Source organism: Enhydra lutris, unplaced genomic scaffold, assembly GCF_002288905.1.
Source record: "Enhydra lutris kenyoni isolate GAN:26980312 unplaced genomic scaffold, ASM228890v2 scaffoldscaffold52, whole genome shotgun sequence".
Lineage (NCBI taxonomy): Eukaryota > Metazoa > Chordata > Mammalia > Carnivora > Mustelidae > Enhydra > Enhydra lutris.
The window spans coordinates 2,005,559-2,022,928 of record NW_019154136.1 but is presented as its reverse complement, the minus strand read 5'-3'; the positions used below and the strand labels follow the sequence as shown (position 1 = coordinate 2,022,928).

Genomic DNA, 17,370 nt, shown 5'->3' with positions numbered 1-17,370 from the left:
TTTGCTCCATAATTTATTCACCTAACCCTGTATTGATAGCGACTGGATCGCATACAGTATTTTCACATTATAACCAATGTTTCAGTGCACAGGCCTGTGCCCATGGCTCTGTATGGGTGTTTCTGTAGCCAAATTCCCTAGAGGTGGAAGTTCTAAGATAACAGTTAAGAAGATTTAAAGTGGAGACATTTTCAAATGCTTTTTAGAGATGTGCCCTCCCACCAATGGCCATCTCCTTCATCCTCACCAACACTGGGTACTATTACTCTTTTTAGATTTTGTCTAATCGACCAGTGAAAATGAATATAGAAATCCCTTCTATTGGAGGCGGGAACTCCCTGGTGTGGTGATCATTTCACGTTACAGACGTGTCAAGTCATCACGCTGCATACCTCTAAAGTTACGTATGTCCATAACATCTCAATAAGCTTAGAAAAAAAGAAATGAGAAATTAAAAAAAGGAAATCTCCTCTAATGCCTCTTCTCGAAAAGTGTCTCTTGTGAACGATGACTGGATCGATTTCCAACAGCAAGGAAACATAAGCCGTGGGCGCAGCATCAAATTTGTTCGAGTCTGCCTGACCTGATTACATGCACATCGGGGAACTAGCCTTACTCCCTGGCTTTGATTTTGGTCCTCACTTCTGTTTTTCCTTTGTTCTGATTTTCTCAATTGTATATTTTAAACTCCAGCACCTCTAAAGTGCCCTCAAAAGGTATTGTATAGACACAAATTTCTGAGTAGAATGATTCCATTCCAGAGAATGCCCAAGAAACTCCACAGGGTTTAGGAAGAAAACATTAAAATCTTTCTTTAGATTTTTCTCAAAATCTCCTTAAGTTTTCTATTATGAGTGTATTTTATGATTCACATAATGTATTAATACAGTAGCCATTGTATGCATGTATTTTGGAGAAGTGAGCTAATTTTTTTTTTCTGATTAAAAGTTTGAGATTTGAAACATGGGAGACGACTTGTATAAAAAGTAAAGCGATATATAGAAAAAGGAAGGAGAGAAAAAGGACCCATTTGACAGTTCCCAGGACTTGGAAAATATCACACGTTTAGGCAAGAAGCATTTTTTAAATGAATTCTTTCCAACCACTATACATACTGTGATAATTTTAACCAAGCTTTATCATAACTTGATGTAAACAACAAAAATGACCACTTCATGCAACTTAGTAATAGGTTCCATTTTTTAAAATCGAACAGTTGGCTTTTTATTTTGTGCCCTTCTGTACAGTTTGGGTTTTTCTTTTAACCAGATGTATGTGCCGTGTGTATATGTATTTAAATATAGGGCTATAAAAAGAACAAAAATGGGACACTTTTTTAAATGAAAGATTCCATTGAGCAACTAATTTGATCAGATTCTTAAAAGTCACATAAATTTGTTCTACTCTTTCCATTTTTGCTTTACATTGAGCTCATTAGTCAAGCCAAGCAAATCAATACAGCTACAGGGTGAATGGGGTCAGAATGGATCTCCTCTCTCCGTCATGACATCCTGAACCTGGTGTTTTTCTGGCTACACTGGAGAGCGCAGGGGTGTGACCCGGTGTGATGTCGTGTGATGTGACATGATGTGATGATATGGTGCTGATTCCATTGCAGGCATGATCACACGACTCCGCCACCCTGTGTCGACCAAGGCCAACAAGGTTCCCACCTCCGTGTCCTTGGGAAGTGGTATGGATGCACACCTGGGCTCTTAAACTCCATTTCCCACCATTTCTGGTTAAAAAGTTATATATCTCTATTTACTTCAAAAAAGAATATATATATTTACTTTTTAAATATATTATTATATTATTATTACTATATTATTTATTTATTCATTTATAAAAAGAAGGAAGACCGGAAGGAGGTCCCTATTCAGAGTGTGCCTTAAGGGCTTCAGCAATAATGTTTGTCCATTTTCTTTAAGATAAAAAACAAATAAACAAACTTTTCTGTCCTCCTGACCTAACTCTGTCATCTCCTCAGCCTTACCAAAAAGACTACCCAATTTGTCTTCTTATTAGACCTGGTCGGCAGCCTCTAGAACGCCATTGCCTGTCCTTTCTCCTTCCGGGCCTCTGTGCCTGTTCGGGGAGCCTGTTTTCAACCGTGTGTATTTAGGATCAAGACACCCACCCAGATAACAGTTTAGTCTGCTTTATAAGAAAATACTAGTGTTTTTTTTTTTTTTTTTTTTTTTACCAAGCTAAGAGCATTGCGCATATCTTGGCACCAGGCATTTCCAAGACGCCTCTGGGTGGCAGAGTGTTCTAAGCCTTCTGTCAAGAACTATGGCTGCCTCAAGAACAGTATTGTCAGTAAGATACATTGAAGTGATCAGCTTAAAATGAAAAGCCTAGCTGTTCTTCATGTTGTCCGTATGGAACTCATTGGAGAACAAAGCTCTTGGGAAGCTGCCCGCCCCAAAGCCTTCTATTCTCATTTTAAAGAGTGTCTGTCTTGCCTTATTAGGAATATGGGAACTGAAAAGAGAAGAGCTAACCCTCCTGAAGGAGCTGGGAAGTGGTCAGTTTGGAGTGGTCCATCTGGGGAAGTGGAAGGGGCAGTATGATGTTGCCATTAAGATGATCAAGGAGGGCTCCATGTCAGAAGATGAATTCTTCCAGGAGGCCCAGACCATGATGTAAGTTTCTTCTGAGGAATGGCCCTTTGGTCCTCACCATGGGGGGAAGTTCATGCTAACAGGTCTTTCCCTAACATTTGCAAGGCCCTAGAGCAAGCGTCCACATATCACAGGTATACTTAGAAGTTATAAATCAAGCTGTTAAATAAAATCAGTTCTATGCCCCTACTTTGACAAGTATACCCCCGTAACAACCAGAGAGGCCATCCAAGTTTAGAATTCTCAAGACTCTTGGGGCGCCTGGGTGGCTCAGTGGGTTAAAGCCTTTGCCTTCGGCTCCAGTCATGATCTCAGGGTCCTGGGATCGAGCCCTACATCGGGCTCTCTGCTCAGCAGGGAGCCTGCTTCCCCCTCTCTCTATCTGCCTGCCTCTCTTCCTACTTGTAATCTCTCTGTGTCAAGTAAATAAATAAAATCTTTAAAAAAAAAAAAAGAATTCTCAAGACTCTTTAGAGAAACCAGCCTCTGGCCCATGTCACCCCCCACTCCACCAACTAAGGCAATACTGGTGCCTTCAATACAGTCTGACAGAATCCATTTCTTTCATCACCTGATAAATAAACATACCCTTCCGAACACGCCTCAGCTCCAAGCACATGTGCTGGCCCATGTGCATGCTCTCTCTCTCTCTTCCCGCCTCCTCATGGTAAATAAGACTTTGAAATGTGACCAGCCATCTAGGTGTGCCTACGACTTTTCTGATTAAGCATCAAAATTACTGTAATTTAGCAGCCCCCACAGTGCCAGGTCAGTTGGGACACCTGGTCTTCCTGCTTTTACGGAACTAAATAATGATTGTATGGGAAACAGTTCCTAGCAGGATTCTGATCAAAGACTGCTGAAATCACAAATCCTAGCCTGCTGCTGAATAAGGGCACTTTAAAAAAAAATGTTAGGGCACCTGGGTGGCTCAGTGCTTAAGCCTCTGCCTTCAGCTCAGGTCATGATCTCAGGGTCCTGGGATCGAGTCCCACATCGGGCTCTCTGCTCTGCAGGGAGCCTGCTTCCTCCTCTCTCTCTCTCTCTCTCTGCCTGCCTCTCTGCCCACTTGTGATCTCTCTCTGTCAAATAAATAAAATCTTAAAAAAAAAATGTTAAACACTTACATGGTATTTTCCAGCATTTCTCTGACTACTTTGTAAACGTTAATGCATTCAGTCCTCCCAAGAAACCTGGGAGGGATGTACCATTGCTATCTGTGTTTTATAGGAAACTGAAGCACAGAAACGTTCAGTAACGGGTCCAAGGTCAGGAAGTTAGTAAAAGTGGTAGAGCAGAGACGCAAACCCAGGCAGAACTTCCAGCCCATTTCCTTAGTCATTCTTTTGTGAAGACCAAAGTTACCAAGAGAGTCAGAACAATCACTTTGACCACAATGGTGGAATTGTCTGGAAGCAGAGGTACTATGTGAACACGAGCCTGGCTTCGTGGGCATGCAACCTGCACTGTGTTGAGGGCCCGCACCCTTGGGAGGGCTCTGCACTTTATTGTTCTGATGTCACCATCTTGAAATTCTTTTTTTAAAGATTTATTTATTTACCTTGAGAGAGAGAGAGAGAATGGGGCAAGGGAGGGACAGAGGGCGAGGAAGAGAGACTCTCCAGCAGACTTCCTGTTGAATGTGGAGCCTGATGCAGGGCTCGATCTCACAACCCTGAGTTCAGGACCTGAGCTGAAATCAGGAGTCAGATGCTCAACTGACTGAGCTACCCAGGTGCCCCGCCATTTTGAAATTTTTCCTGCTTCTTAAATAAGGATCCCTGCATTTTCACTTCATACCAGTCCCTGCAAATTATGTAGCCGGTTCTGCCTTTGGCAACTATGCTGTCATAAAACTGGGAAGGAGACCAGCGATGTTCTCCTTCTGTAGGACAGAAAAAAGCTAGCGGAAACTCCCTTATGCTCACTGTGTAACCTGTGTCATGGTGTAACTTCAAAACATTTTTTTTTTTGCTATTAGAGGACTGGTAATCACACAGAATCATAAAAGGTCATTAACAAATCACCTAGTCTTAAAGAAGGAAATCAAACGGCTCCCTATGGGGAGAACGTTGTAGCTCAGCTGTGATGGTCATATTGAGGCCTATCCTGCGGGCAGTAGCAGTTGCCATGGTGTTCCCACCACATGGCCCCTGGGCAGTGACTGAATTTACTCAAGAAACAGCTTTTTTGGGTGAGGGACCTGGTCCCAACACTAGCCTTCCCTCTGCAGGGAGCAATGCTGAGTTCCAGGCCATTCTCTAAAAGAGCTAAAAGAGGCCTAACAGAGCTCATAGCTTTGAGCAACTTGATAAGGCATGTCGTTAAACTAAGAAGGAAGGAAAATCATGATTTAAATAGTTAACACTATTGGGGCGCCTGGGTGGCTCAGTGGGTTAAAGCCTCTGCCTTCGGCTCAGGTCATGGTCTCAGGGTCCTGGGATGGAGCCCCGCATCGGGCTCTCTGCTCAGCGGGGAACCTGCTTCCTCCTCTCTCTCTGCCTGCCTCTCTGCCTACTTGTGATCTCTGTCTGTCAAATAAATAAATAAAATCTTTAAAAATAAATAGTTATAACTATTTAACTATAACTATAGAAAATAACTATTTTAATAAATGCTCATTAAAAAATTCTGAAATCGACACGTTAGCTTGAGATTTCCTTTACACATCTGAACATTAAAGAATCAGCCTGTAAATTGAACAATTACATGGACAAGTGGACAAACACCGTAATAGCAGAGCATCCGTCTGTCATGACCTACCCGAAAGCACTATGTCAAGTGGTTACCACCTTTTAAATTTATTATTGAAAGATAATATGGGGTGCCTGGGTGGCTCAGTTGGTCAAGTGTTGGACTCATGATTTCAGCTTGGTCTGTGATCTCAGGATCATGGGAAAGGGTCCTGTGCAGGGTTCTTCGCAGGGAAATCTGCTTGAGATTCTCTCTCTCCTTCTCACTCTGCTCCTCTCCCTACTTGATCTCTCTAAAATAAATACATCTTAAAGAAGAAAAGATAATGTAGCAATAATGTCAAACGAATTTTTAAAAAAAAAGAAAAATCACGGCTAATCTCACTTTCCTACCATGTCAACGATTTTCATTTTTCCTGCACCTTTCATATTCCGATACAATTGTTTTTTGAGAAGGAAGTATTTGGACTTCAAAACTGAGCAAGTTTAAAGAGATGCTTTAAAATGGAAGTGATTGTCCTTAGTGTGTAGCTTCCTCAAAAATCAGCCACCGAATTCTCTAGATGCTGGGGGTGGGGGGGCGCTCAACAGCATTTCTGAGGCAATAGACCCTTCGCTCCTCTGATTCTCTGTAGGACAGGTGAACCCAGCACCCACAACTGCCCAGCTGCCGTTGGGGTTGTCAATGTTTACTAGGAGGCAGCTTTTTTTTTTTCCTTTTGCCTTCAAAGGCTGATGTTCCCAGAATAAAATTTGTAATTTTCCCCGCTCTTTCTCTGTTCAAGTAGATGGGGGCGGAATTAAAACCAGCACAAATTGAGCGTGATTCTTGTTCAGGACATCTGGAAAATGGAGTATGCAAATTGAGTACTAATCTTGAAAATCTGTGGTTTCCAGGAAACTCAGCCATCCCAAGCTGGTGAAATTCTACGGAGTGTGTTCAAAGAAATACCCTATATACATAGTGACTGAATATATCACCAACGGCTGCTTGCTTAATTACCTGAAGAGTCATGGCAAAGGACTTGAAACCTCCCAGCTCTTAGAGATGTGCTACGATGTGTGTGAAGGCATGGCCTTCTTGGAAAGCCACCAGTTCATACACAGGGACTTGGTAAGCAAAGCCACTGGCCCTTCAAAGCAAGTAAGGGGTCCACGGTCCCCCCCCTCCCCCAGTGCTGGAGCCCTTGGGAAGGCTGGCAAGGAAGGCATCTCCACTTGTACTTTGCTCCCTTGTGACTTGCCCAATAAAATAAGACAAAATAAAATAGTACAGAAAGAGAAGAAGCTGTCATGATTTATGTAGCTGTGTTGGGGTATGGAGGAAAATAGATAAAAAGGAAAGACTTTGGTCGTTTTAGCGTGTCTCACAACCATGAAATCCAAGTTGACCTTTGCTCCAGGAAGGGCTTAGCGCTAAAGCAGTCAATGAATACCATCATGGAGAAAACAAAACCAGAAGGAAATGAAATTTATGTGTGTCTTTGGCTCAGGGTGGGAGCGGGGGTGGGGGGGCGCTCTGCTTGGTATGCACTGGTGCCTACCCTCAGAGATTGTCTTCTGCCGAACAGCAAACGTGCCATGAGTGCTAGGCCAGCATTTATGTCTTCGAAGCACCTGTTAATGCGTGGGACCCCAGTGGTGGAGAAGGAACCCCCAGAAATAACTTTTCCCTTCTTGCTGATGAGCTGAGGGTCTGTGTTTAATGCGTAATCCCCTTCATGCTGTTTGACAAGGGTGGAGGCTTGGGTGAAAATACTGATGGGAGCACAGTGTCATTTTGAAAAATGGAGAATTGCAAGGGCAAAAACGACAACCTCTCAACATTTGGGGGTTTGATAGGTGATCTTAGATTTTGTGAGAACTCTGCCAGAGAGAAGGAAAATCTTGGATTCTGAGGTGGGGAGATTCTTGGCTGCTTTTCCTACTTGGTAATTTTGTTTTTCCTCCGAAGGCGGCTCGGAACTGCTTGGTAGACAGCGATCTCTCTGTGAAAGTTTCTGACTTTGGCATGACCAGGTAAGCCAGCTCCAGCTCCAAAGGCGCAAACTACAAAAGATGGATTTCCATTAACATCCAAATGCCAGCAGAACTGTGGGCCTTGCGGCCATGGGGAATATGGTCTGGACTGGGGGTTTCGAAACCTGGATTCTCCCCGTAGTACCTCTGACCACCTAGGAAACATGGTTTGCTTCTTCACCTGAGAGATGGGTTGTTCTTCAGAAATTATCCAAAGTCCCTTTTCATTCGTTCAAAACCCTGATAAATATTTTGTAAACTTAGAAACAATTCCAGGAAAGAATAATATTAATAGATATTTTATATTTAAATAAATATTCATAAATTATATAATATATAATTATGAATGATATAGAATTAACTACATATCACTATATTAAAATATATTATAACGTTGTGATTATATATAATTATATTAAAATATATAATAATTATATATAATTATACATTATATTAAAATATATAACATATCTTATATATAATAAATTATATATAATTATATATGAAATTTATACATAAAATATATAGAAATTTTTATATAATATATAAACTATATATAGATTTATATAATTATAAATTATATATTAAATGTTAATATAAAAATGTAACATGTTATAGTCAGATTATTGGGATAAATATGTTTTTTATATATATATTTTTAAGTCAATCAAGGCTCCCTTAGCCCTTTCTGTTTATCTCTTAATATTCATCCAAATAGGCATAGCATTAACACTAGGAAAGTTTTTGTTGTCACATCATTAAATTTTCTGTATCACCACGTAAGGCATGAGAGTACACTTTGAGATTCTCTTAGCTGGCATTGTATCACCACTTCATGATTTAGAGAAATTGTTTTATGAGAGCTGTTTAGAAGAGTCTTCCATTTTCTTTATTCTGAATCTCCCTACTGTGTAAGCCTCAGAGCGAGGGTTCACGGTTTTACATGGGAAGCGAAGAGGCCCATGTTGGCCTGTCCATTCAGCAAACATTTCCTGAGGACCCACATGATGCCGAGGTCTTGTGGCAGACACTGTGATGAGTGGGAAAGGCACGGCCTTCAGAAAGGTCGCCTTCGCTCAGAGAGCAAACAGATGTCGACATGGAGGCCCAGGGAAGCTATAAAGCTGTGTTGGTTCAACATAAACACACGTAATTCTGAGGAGGAATAGTGTAGTTTCAAAGAAGTCGGAAGAGTTGACTAAGGCCAGCCCTGTATTCAGCATACCTAGCCCTAAGACACCATAGGAGGATCTGGGGGTTTTCAGTTTATTTGTGTATTTTATTAGTAAGCTCTACGCCCAATGTGAGCCTCAAACTCACTGCCCCGCCATCAAGAGTCACACGTCCTCCATCTGAGCTAGCTAGCTGCCCAGGAGGATCTGGTTTTGTTTTATTTTTTAAAGGTTTTATTTATTTATTTGACAGAGAGAATCACAAGTAGGCAGAGAGGCAGGCAGAGAGAGAGGAGGAAGCAGGCTCCCCGCCGAGCAGAGAGCCCGACGCGGGGCTCGATCCCAGGACCCTGAGATCATGACCTGAGCCGAAGGCAGAGGCTTTAACCCAGTGAGCCACCCAGGCGCCCTGGATCTGTTTTTTATTTATTTATTTATTTTTTTAAGTCTTCTCCAAAATGCAGTATTGGGAAGTGCTCCTCTTCTGGGACACCTCAACCTCTGTCAAGATGTCCCTTGAGTGGCATCTTCCTCACCATCGCCCCAACCACCACACACCAAGCCTCCTGAGCCGACACCCCAGCTGTGTTACTCTCTGAATGTGAGAAAAAGAGCTGCTCGCGGCTTCATAGGGTGGGGAGAAGCTCCCAAGACAGGGAAACCGATGCCCACCTCATTCTCAAAGTGGGACTATTGGCTGTTGTACCAGCATCCACGGAATATACTGTCAAGTTCTTTGTAGCTTAGGTAAAGGGACACACAACATCTTGCTCTGAATAAGGAATCCTGGAGGTCAGGCACCAGGCCCTGTTGGTCACGAGGTCCTGTGGCGACACTGTTCAGAAGCCTGTGACTTCACTTGATCCTGATGACTTGAAGGAAGGTTTAAGCCATGAGCAGGACCCAGTACTAGGGTAGTTTCTGGGTGTCTTGTGGTGTCTACAGGAGCTAAGGGGGTTGGGGGGGTACGTATGGAAGGGGTTTTATGTAATCCTGTGAAGGTGTGATTATTGCTATTAATATTCCTATTCTATTTGTAAAATATTCACATGTTAAATAAATATTAATATATTATTCACATAATACAAATATTAATATTATTAATATTTCAAAGAATGATTTTCAAAATGAGATTTTCTGACATTTTAAGCTACAGTAAATATCTCTAACACATTTTTGGTGTGTAAAGTATATCCAAAATTTCAGTCTTCATAATTTTCCTTTTCCTTTTCTTTTAAAGATTTATTTTATTATTTATTTTAGAGAGCGAGCAAGAACAAGTGGGGGGGAGGTGCAGAGGGAGAAAAATCCCAAGCAGACTCCCTGTTGAGCACAGAGCCAGTCGTGGGGCTCAAGTCCACAACCTGAGATCAGAACCTGAACCAAAACCAAGACTCAGCTACCCAGGAACCCCTCATTTTCCTCTTTTTAAAGAGTCATTATTTGCTTTTTTTCTCGGCATATACATGGGGTTCCCCTCTATTATAGAAATAATACATGATTATTGTAAGAAATATACACAACAGCATATAAAGGAAAAGTAGAGTCTGCCCCTTACCCCTTCCCCTCATTTTCAGCACTAGGAGTAACTACCGCTTAGACATGTGATGGATGTCTTCTCACACTTCATTCCTGAGTACACCCAATCATATACACAGGTCTGTGCATTTATCATTTGTTCCCACAAAAACGGTGAAATAGGTGAAGGGGATTAAGAGTCCACTGGCCTCGAGGAGCTCTGAGTAACACATCGAAGTGTTAAATCACTAGATTGTACACCTAAAATTCATGTAACGCTGTACATTAACTATGCTGGACTTAAATTTTTAAAAATAGAATTACACTCTAGATACCTACTTTTGCACATACCCGTTTTTCATGGGCATTTTTTTTTAAAGATTTTATTTATTTATTTGCAGAGAGAGAGAGAGAGAGAGAGAGAGGTCACAAGGCGGCAGAGAGGCAGGCAGAGAGAGAGGGGGAGGCAGGCTCCATGCTGACCAGAGAGCCCGATGTGGGGCTTGATCCCAGGACCCTGGGATCATGACCCGAGCCAAAGACAGAAGCTTAACCAACTGAGCCACCCAGGCACCCCCCATGGGCATTTTTTTATTTTGGTAGATACCAAAATATCTTATTTCATAAACGGCCACATACTGTTCTACTGCAGTAATGGGCTATAGCCTATTTAATTGTTCTTCAACATGGGGACATGGAGACTGCTTCTATTTTTATCATTATTATATAGTGCATACTTCTTGAATATATCTTTTTATTGTCTCCATACCTCCAGAGGATATTGTCATTCATCATTGTTTATAACAGCAGATTAGAAGCAATTTACAAGGTGAAACCAGACGCTGTTAATCCACAAGAGGGAATGCTATTCAGTCATTAAACATGATGCCACAGAAGAAAATGTAACCACATGGGGAAAGTGGTTCTTGCCATGCCGTTAAAGGAAAAAGCAAACCTCAGTATGGCAGAAACCCAATTTTGTGCATATTATATGTAGAACAAAAGATTGGCAAGTACAAGTCAAGATGTATCTTGAATGTTAGAATTACAAATTATCTTCAGGGTGAGATTGAGTCATTTTATTTTGACATTTTTGTTTTTCTCTATTTCCCAAATGGTTTTGCATTCCGATTTTGATATTTGCAAAGTTAGATTAATGTAAGGCTTACAAGTCATATAAGCAGCCTTTGGCTGAGCTACACACTGAAAGGAGCGGAAGTTCTAGAAAACTGAGGCATTCCCCTGAGACTGCGGGGCTCTGTGTCTTTAATCAACCTGCCACAGAGGCGATGGTGGCCCGCAGAGGGCTTCTCATGCTGTGCAGCCTAGTGACTTGAGGTCTGTGTTGATGTTTTCCCCCACAGGTATGTTCTTGATGACCAGTACGTCAGCTCAGTAGGAACCAAGTTTCCGGTCAAGTGGTCAGCCCCAGAGGTGTTTCACTACTTCAAGTACAGCAGCAAGTCAGACGTGTGGGCGTTCGGTAAGCATGTGGCCACACGGGCCCCAGCCCTGTTTTGTAAGCTCGCTTCCACAACAGGAAACCGCAAGGGCAGCAACATCCATTTTTAGCAAAAGCCCCGTGCACTTGCGAAAGGACCTGTATGGTCTGAGATAAGCAAAAGACTGAAGACGATGGGGACCTTTGCTTGGGCCAGTGTCGGGATGTCTGCCCCTACTGTAGAAAATCCGCATCCTGCTAGCGCCTTTGTATCCAACCAGAGGAGATAAAATCTCCTCCACCGAAAACTGCGAACAGTTTTAAAGGAGTCATTGAGAACTAGAGCTGAGTTTGCGTGAAGTCCAAAACGTTAAACAGCTTGAGATGTAGTCATGGACTTGCAGCGTGAAAGCAGCAGCCGTGGCCACCATTCCCTTCGGAAGGGACCAACCCTTTGGGCATGCCTGGTGCCAATCCCAAATTCGACTCAGTGCTGTCTTTAGCCCATACTAATATCAGCTCGGGTCCTCATTAAAATTCATCACCAGATCAAATATCAGCAAACCTTGGGCCAGGACCAAGTCTGGGGGACTGTTTCTAGACATGAATTTTTACTGGAGCAAGCCATGCCCATTCGTTCCTGTATTGGGTCTGATTTTGTCCTGGAACAGCAGAATGGGGCAGGTGCCGGGGACACTGTACGACCCCAAAAGTTTAAAATACTTACTATGTGACCCTTCACAGGAAAGGTTTGCTGACCCCTATTTTATTACAGATCTATAGTGAAATTTAGTAAAGGTCATTAGAAAACAGAAGCGATTCTTAAGTTGTGATTTGGTAGATTTTCTGATATCTTGCTACACTACGAGGAAGATACACTGATATCTTTCTACACTATTAGTAAAGGTCATTACAAAACGGAAATGATTCTTAAGTTGTGATTTGGTAGATTTTATGATATCTTTCTACACTATGTTTATAATCACCGTCACATGGATCCAAGATAAATCATCCAAATTATCATAAAGTTATGGATATATTAAATGCACCTGAGATCTAGTTCACATCTGTCTTGATCCATAAGCATAATTTAACTTTTAATATGACATCCAAAGACTGCATGAGTAAAAGAAAATTTAGTTAGCCATTTTTTTATACGACATACTTTTTTTTAAGATTCCATTCACTTATTTGATAGAGAGAGAGTGAACAAGCAGAGGAAACTCCAGGCAGAGGGAGAGGGAGCCTGATGCGGGGCTCAATCCCAAGACTCTGGTATCATGACCTGAGCTGAAGGCAGATGCTTAACTGACTTAGCCACCCAGGCACCCCAACACACACTTTTAAAATAAGTATTATTTTTGCACAAGTAGTATCAATCACTTTTAAAAATCCAACATACACAGAAAAAGAAAAAAAACCCACAAAGATAGCAACGTGGTGAATAAGTGATACCCTTCTGGGCTAATTAACTTGTCAAAATTAGTTTCAGTTTCCTGGTGTTGATATGCCTTATGAAAGATGCTTTTAAAAAACAATATCCTTACTCAAGAGTTACAGCTTGTTTTTGACCCAAAAATGACATTACCGTGCTTGATGACTCATCCTATGCACTAGAAGTTGGCTCCAGATATTTTCTAGCTATCTCTAAAAACTAAATCTCTTCTTAAGTAATATTTCCCCAATGAGGATATTCAAACTGGATCAGGGCCTCTGAAAGCAATTTTCAAAGAAGGGGCCCCACAGATATTTGAAGCAATGATACTGTTTTTGAGATAACTGGATAGTCTTCCAAAGACAGAACTGTGAAGGGAGCAGTATACTTTAGGATGGTTGTTTTAGAAGGTTGTTAAAAAAAAAAAAAAGAAAAAAAAATATATATATAGGCCCAGCAACTTGTAATATTGCCTTATTGTAAATATTTTACATAAGATCTAAAAGTCAAAGAAATTTTGAAGTTAGTACTTCAGTTACAGTTCTAGAATGATTTTCTTCCTTCTTATATATTTCTGGCTTGCCAAAGCTTTGAAGCTGGCTGACTGTTGAAATTCTCTGGTTTGGTCAGGATGAAAGAACACTGGCCACCATTTAGAGAGCATTTAGTGTCCCCGTGCTCTTTGCGTGCTCAGCAACCGTATGATTTGCAAATATCTGCATATTATAGACAGGGAGTCTGCTCCGAGAAGGGCCAAGAAACTTGCCCAGCCTCTAAGCGGCAAAACTGAGCCTCGAAGGCCACATCTAACTGACCCAAATGCCACCTTCAACCATCATGATCAGAACCCGGGTTTTAAACCTGGAGTCTGCAGTGACCTTGGATAGGCTTCAGGACACCATGAACATCCAGAAACCGAACACAAAAATGTTGTGCGTTCACTTTTCCACGAGAGAGCCACTGGTTTTTATCAGATTCTCAAAAGGACACCTGACCCACAAAATATTAGAAAGGACGGAAACAAAAAGGAGGAATTTTGTCAATGATTTGATCTGTACATTTCCGCGGGAAGGTAATTTGACAGTGCGTTGAAATTGTTGCACACAACTGCCAAGGCAGAGAGCAAGAAACGGTGAGGGCTTCAGTCGATCACACCTCCGGGCTGGAGCCGGGGGTTGACTCTGTGGGTGGACAAGGCCCCATTGGTCTCTCTGAAGCCACCCAGGAATCCTGGCCCCAGGTAGCTCCCGCTGCGGCCGCCTTTGCCACTGACCCATTTACTAGCAGGAACAGGCGCCCTGGGCTCTGGGAACATGGAGAAGGGTACCCTGGGCCCCAGAAGTGATGGTACAGTTCCACCCTCCATACCCTGTCATTTTTGCTAGGACTCATTTCCTGGGGGCCCCTCGCTCTGACCCGTAGCCTTCCTGATGTGGTATGTGAAGCTCGTTCAACAAACTCTACCTTCTGACATCCGTTCTCTTTCCTTTTTGTCTGCCGGTCCCCCTTCGTGTGGTGCAGGGATCCTGATGTGGGAAGTGTTCAGCCTGGGGAAGCAGCCCTATGACTTGTATGACAACTCCGAGGTGGTCGTGAAGGTCTCCCAGGGCCACAGACTCTACCGGCCCCAACTGGCGTCTGACACCATCTACCAGATCATGTACAGCTGCTGGCACGAGGCAAGTGCACCGCGTGGGGGCACTGGAAGGGGCATCAGGTGCAGCAAGGGCGGCTACCCAGGACACCACTGGGCGAGGCATTTATGAGGGAAAAAACCTGCTACACAGCAGGTGCAATGGCCCTGAGCTCCTTCCCTCAAGTGTTTGTAATGGAAAACCAGCAACATAGCAAAGTGGGTGCTGTTTAACAAACAACGTATACCCAGCACTGTTCTAAGTACTTCATAAATATTAACTCATTTATTCATCAGGCTACATGCTATCAAGTAGGAACTAGCATGAGCAAAACTAAGAGAAGAGGAAACAGAGACCCAGAGAGGTTAAGTGACTTGCCCAAGGTCACACAGCTAGTAAGAGTTAGACTGGCCAGTGTCAGAGTCCCTGTTCTTTTTTTTTTTTTTTAAGATTTTATTTATTTATTTATTTCACAGACAGAGATCACAAGTAGGCAGAGAGGCAGGCAGAGAGAGAGGGGGAAGCAGGCTCCCTGCCGAGCAGAGAGCCTGATGCGGGGCTCGATCCCAGGACCCTGGGATCATGACCTGAGCCAAAGGCAGAGACTTAACCCACTGAGCCACCCAGTCACCCCCAGAGTCCCTGTTCTTAACCACAACAGTGTGGGTCTGCACAGAGACAGTCCCCTGTTGAAGGTTCTGCATATAGTGAGTGTTTTGTACATTTTGGTCCCCCACGTTTAAAATGTTCTATTTGACAGCTTTCTGAGGAACATTGACAATTTTCATTAGATTCCAATTTATCTTTCCCGTACTTCTTTGCACAAAAGTGAGCATGTGTGTGTGTGTGTGTGTGTGTGTGTGTGTGTCCCTGCCTTTCTTAAGAAAAAAGGAGCATACAAATCCCTTCCGCGGGAGCTACCACTCCATCAGTGTGCCTATTTCCAGCCATCTCACCGACACAGACCATTTTTCAAGCTTCTGGATTTCTGACAATTAAAGGACGCATCTTTTCCCTTTGCTCAATCAGGTTTTTTGTTTCCCTCACCTCGATTTTAAAGACTCCTTTATGAATGAAAGAGATTAGTACTTGATCTGTGAGAGCTGTAAAGATTTTCTCCCAGTTTGTCACTTATCTCTTAGGTTTAATTTATGGTATTTTTTGCCATGCAGAAGATTTTAAAAAAATTACAGTCGACTCTATTAAAATTGGCTTTTACTGCTTCTAGAAACTGAGTTAAAGTTCGATAGGTTTCCCCAGACCCTGATGATGATAGCATTCACTCAGATTCTCCTCTAATAGTTTTATGGCTTCATTCTCTCACATGTAGATCTCTGATCTAATTTGTGTTTGTTATCGTATATGGTATGAAGTATGGATCCAAAGATCTCGTTTTTTAATTGACTGCCGGCTTGCCGCAGCATCATTAGAAGACCATGTCATTCCCAGGGACAAGATACCATCTAATGGTGCCAAAATATCTAACATAGGAAATGTCCATATGTATTTGGAATTACTTGGGGACTCTCTTCTGCTCTCTGCTCTTTATTAATGAGCTAGCCCCGAGACTTTATAATATGTGTCAATCCTAAGTAGGCTCGCACTCCCTCATTACTCGTCTTTCTTAATACCTTTCCTAGCTATTTTTATAAACATATTTTAAAATTGAGTTTAATTTCTTAATTTTTTAAAATTTTAGTTCCAGTGTAGTTATATTCATTTTGGCTATTATTTCTGCATACTTTAAAAACCTGTGAACTAGAGTATCAATTTGTCCAGCTTGAAACAAACTTGTTCATCTTGTGGGGGAGGCTGTATTTAGTTTATATTTTAACTAGGGAAATTTGACATCTTCGTGATATTGATTTGTCCTCTTCAAGAACAAACAACGTTTTCCTATGTTTTTCTACATTTGTATTTTTCAGCAGTGTTTAAAGTTGTCCTCATTTGGGGGGTTACATTTTTGTTTGTATTTTATTTTGATATCGTTGCTATTCTAAATGGAATTTTCTCTTCCATTGTGTCTTCTGATTGGTTCTTGTACATGTACCTGAAGGTTATTGATTTTATATGTTAATTTTGCATACTGCTCTCCGGCTGAATTCCTTATCATTTGGGTTGATGCTATCATTCATTCTCTCGGTTTTTCCAGGCATATAACCACATCAAATAAAGATACTTTTACTGTTCCTTTTCCAATTCTTAGGGCTCTAGTTGTTTTGTCTTTAGTGGAAATGTCCATAGTGTTTCCACACTTAAAAAGTCACTAGCTTTAGGATTGAGGTATACATATCTTCTATATTTTATTTTTAATCCTTTCCTAAACTAAACCATTGGGTATTTCTTTTATTTAGCTTCCAGAAAAGCGTCCCACATTTCAGCAACTCCTAGCTTCCATTGAACCACTTCGGGAAAAAGACAAGCCATGAAGAAGAAATTAGGAGATCTGATGAGAGCTCATGTGAACGCTGGCCAACATTTTCATTACTTTTAAGGAAAGTAGCAAGGTGCAGACAATGTAATTTAGCTAGTTCTTCCTAATAGCATTCTGTGTGCTGTTTGCCTGTTGTAGTATCTCGAAATGAACAAGGTAAGAAACAAAAGATTTCCTTGAAATTTAGGTCAAATTAGTAATTCTGTGTATGCTACTTTTAATATTATTACACTTCCCAGCCTATAGCAGAAGCATATTTTCTGATTGTGGTAGACAGAGTGTGTACCATGTGTAAAGATCAGATAGAATTGAAATATTCTTTTTTGGATATTTGTTCTTTTCCTTATATAGTCACTATCCTGATAATTAAATACGATATTAACAAATACCAAAATGT

At 41.7% G+C, this 17,370-nt stretch overlaps 1 protein-coding gene across 1 annotated transcript in view; it reads left to right on the top strand.

The window, feature by feature from the left end:
* The window catches only part of LOC111157143 (BMX non-receptor tyrosine kinase), a 44,939-nt gene extending 27,569 nt beyond the window's left edge, over window positions 1-17,370 (top strand). Inside the window, exons 14-20 of the mRNA XM_022518400.1 lie at window positions 1,619-1,693; window positions 2,477-2,648; window positions 6,218-6,434; window positions 7,275-7,339; window positions 11,394-11,512; window positions 14,427-14,584; window positions 16,894-17,370. Coding sequence (XP_022374108.1) covers window positions 1,619-1,693; window positions 2,477-2,648; window positions 6,218-6,434; window positions 7,275-7,339; window positions 11,394-11,512; window positions 14,427-14,584; window positions 16,894-16,968 — 881 coding nt within the window. The 3' untranslated portion in view covers window positions 16,969-17,370. The remainder of the gene's footprint in view (window positions 1-1,618; window positions 1,694-2,476; window positions 2,649-6,217; window positions 6,435-7,274; window positions 7,340-11,393; window positions 11,513-14,426; window positions 14,585-16,893) is intronic.